We start from the raw sequence: 2,514 nt of genomic DNA on the forward strand, positions 1-2,514 counted from the left end.
TGGCATTAAAATGCATTGCACATGCAGATACCCACCATTATTATGATATGATGGAACACTTAGTATGTTTATGAAAGATCAGGTGATCAGCAGCAGCACTAAATACAATTAAAAATCTACTTCATTGTATTGTCAAGTCTTACAATTAAAAAAACTACTTTATTGTACTGTCAAGTCTCCAAAGGAAATTAGCTATATATGGTAAGGATGTATATAATAACAGTTTAGTGACTTAAAATTTTAGCAGGCAACAACACTGAAAGATGGAGCAACGCAAAGACTGGGAAACATTAAAAACGCCAATTGTATCATATTCACTACTCTTTTTTAGGATACGTTACACCATTCACTACTTGTCTTTAGCAAATAATTGGAAAAAAATTCAAAAACTCTTGTACTGCATTGAAAAAGCAAATGAAGAAATAGTTTTCAGAAAAATTAAATAAACTTTTCGGGGAATTCTTGGAAACATGGGATTGATGTCATCAACGAGTAATCAAACCAATGTCTCGTTGTTATACCGCTACTAATATTAAGATTTACTTTGATAAACTATATGACTAGCTCCTGGAACTTAACAACTGATCATAGGATGTAACAAGATACAATATGCAATTTACCAGAGCCCTAACAAATGCAATCTTGCATTCTTATCTTGCTTAGTCGATCTTCCCCTAAACACACAGAAAATTTTGCACTCTTATTTTGCACATTACCAAAGCTCTAACAAATGCAATCTTGCAGAAAGAACAACATACACCTAAAGTGATGAAGAATACAAGATAGAAAGTAGTCAATCCATAAGATTTTTGTTAATGCATTTACACATAAATCAACATTAATTATACCGATTCCAGCAGCAAAAAACTAACATCAAACTTTTATTTATCCAAAAGTAGCTACTAACCAAATGACACAACTTACAGATCAAGAATTGAATGTCATAGCTGGGAAATGTCTTCTACTCAATCCAGCATCATTATTATCATAATTCAGAAGAAACTATAGAGTCTACACTCAATGACACGAAAGAAGTGCGACTAATTATTCAGTTCAAGAAAACCCGTATAAGTTAAAATTTGAGGCAAATTGAGTACAACTATTGGAATTATAGCATTATCCAAAAGCTCTTAATTCTCTTCCCTCAATTCAAAAAAAATCTCCTAAATTTCCGACATTTTAATTATCAAAATCACCTATAACCCCCACCCCCAAAATTTAAAAAGATCGATTTTTTTTTTTAATTCTGCAGAGACTTACTAGCCCTGATTTAGCTAAGAACTATTTGAATTCCCGTCCAATGTAGGGTCCACCGACACGGATCCCGAAGCATCAGCATCATTTCGTTGCTCCTCTTTCTCCTTCTGTTTGTCCAATTCCTTCTCCAATTCAGCCTCAGCAGCTTTCTCAGCCTGTAATATAGGGGCATAATAATCACTATGAGCTTCCATACACTTCTTCAAAGCAGAAGTAACCTCAAAACACTTCTCCACAATATCCTCTTCGTTCTTTTCCCCTTCTTCAATGCATTTTTCCCAGTCGGTAAATGCATCTTTACACCCTCCCCCTTTCATAAACAAACAAAACCCACATTCACCCTCCTCTTCTTCTTCTTCTTCCAAATTGGTATCTTTGTCCTTTTCATTTTCTCCATTTTCTTCTTGGGTTTCTGTGTTGATTTCCTCTTTAGAGTTTTGGGTTTCAGCGGATACGGGTTGACGGGTCAGTTCAGTTTCGGATTTTGATTCGTGGGTCGGTTCAAGATCGGATTTTGATTCGTGGGTCGGTGAGGATTCTGTGGAAGAAGACATGGTGTTGGGGATTGTGGTGGTAGAATTGGGGGAGGTAGGGTTTGTATCTGAATCTGAAAGTGTGGAAAAGAAGTTTCCCATGTCTACTCATAAACCTCTTCTTAAACCCTCTTTTCTCAGAGAATAATAATTTTTTACTCCTTTTATTTTGGCATGGTCTTTTTTGAAAAATACTTTTTCTTCTTATTTAAAAGGTATGTCTCTCTTTTTCTTAGGAAGAAAGTCACATGTATTTTCGTTTTGGACAAGTCAAGGATGATAGTTAAGAAAAGAGATTTTTATATACGGTTGGAAACTTTATTACCCTCCCTCCTCAAGTTTTAATTTAATTATATTATATATATAAATTTATCAATTATATATACTTTAGGAATTAAATGAGTATCCTTTTATATTAGGAATCAATTATTTCCTATCCTTATTCTCTCTCCCTCTGACGCTCTCTCTCTGTCTCTCTCTCTCCCGCGCTCTCTCTCTAGGTCTCTCTTTATCTCTCAATGCCCTAATTCCAGTAGGGTGTTTTGGTGAAAATTAGACTTGATTTTGGTTGAATTTAAGATTGAAACTCGAAGAAGAAAAAAGAAGGAGAAGACATAACATACATTATACTTACGAAATTATAGTAAAGTTATAGTAAAATTGTAGAAAAATTATAGTCTGGTGTTTATATATATTTTTTATTTAAATATTGTATGAAAGTTGA

At 34.0% G+C, this 2,514-nt stretch overlaps 1 protein-coding gene across 1 annotated transcript; it reads right to left on the minus strand.

Moving 5' to 3' along the window:
- Positions 1-861: 861 nt before the first annotated feature.
- On the minus strand, positions 862-1,950 carry LOC109214564. Its single transcript, XM_019378499.1, has one exon. The coding sequence runs from the start codon at positions 1,890-1,892 to the stop codon at positions 1,275-1,277; it is 618 nt and encodes a 205-aa protein (XP_019234044.1). The 5' UTR covers positions 1,893-1,950; the 3' UTR covers positions 862-1,274.
- Between the last annotated feature and the right edge of the window lie 564 nt (positions 1,951-2,514).

The sequence above is a fragment of the Nicotiana attenuata genome, unplaced genomic scaffold, assembly GCF_001879085.1.
Source record: "Nicotiana attenuata strain UT unplaced genomic scaffold, NIATTr2, whole genome shotgun sequence".
Classification (NCBI taxonomy): domain Eukaryota; kingdom Viridiplantae; phylum Streptophyta; class Magnoliopsida; order Solanales; family Solanaceae; genus Nicotiana; species Nicotiana attenuata.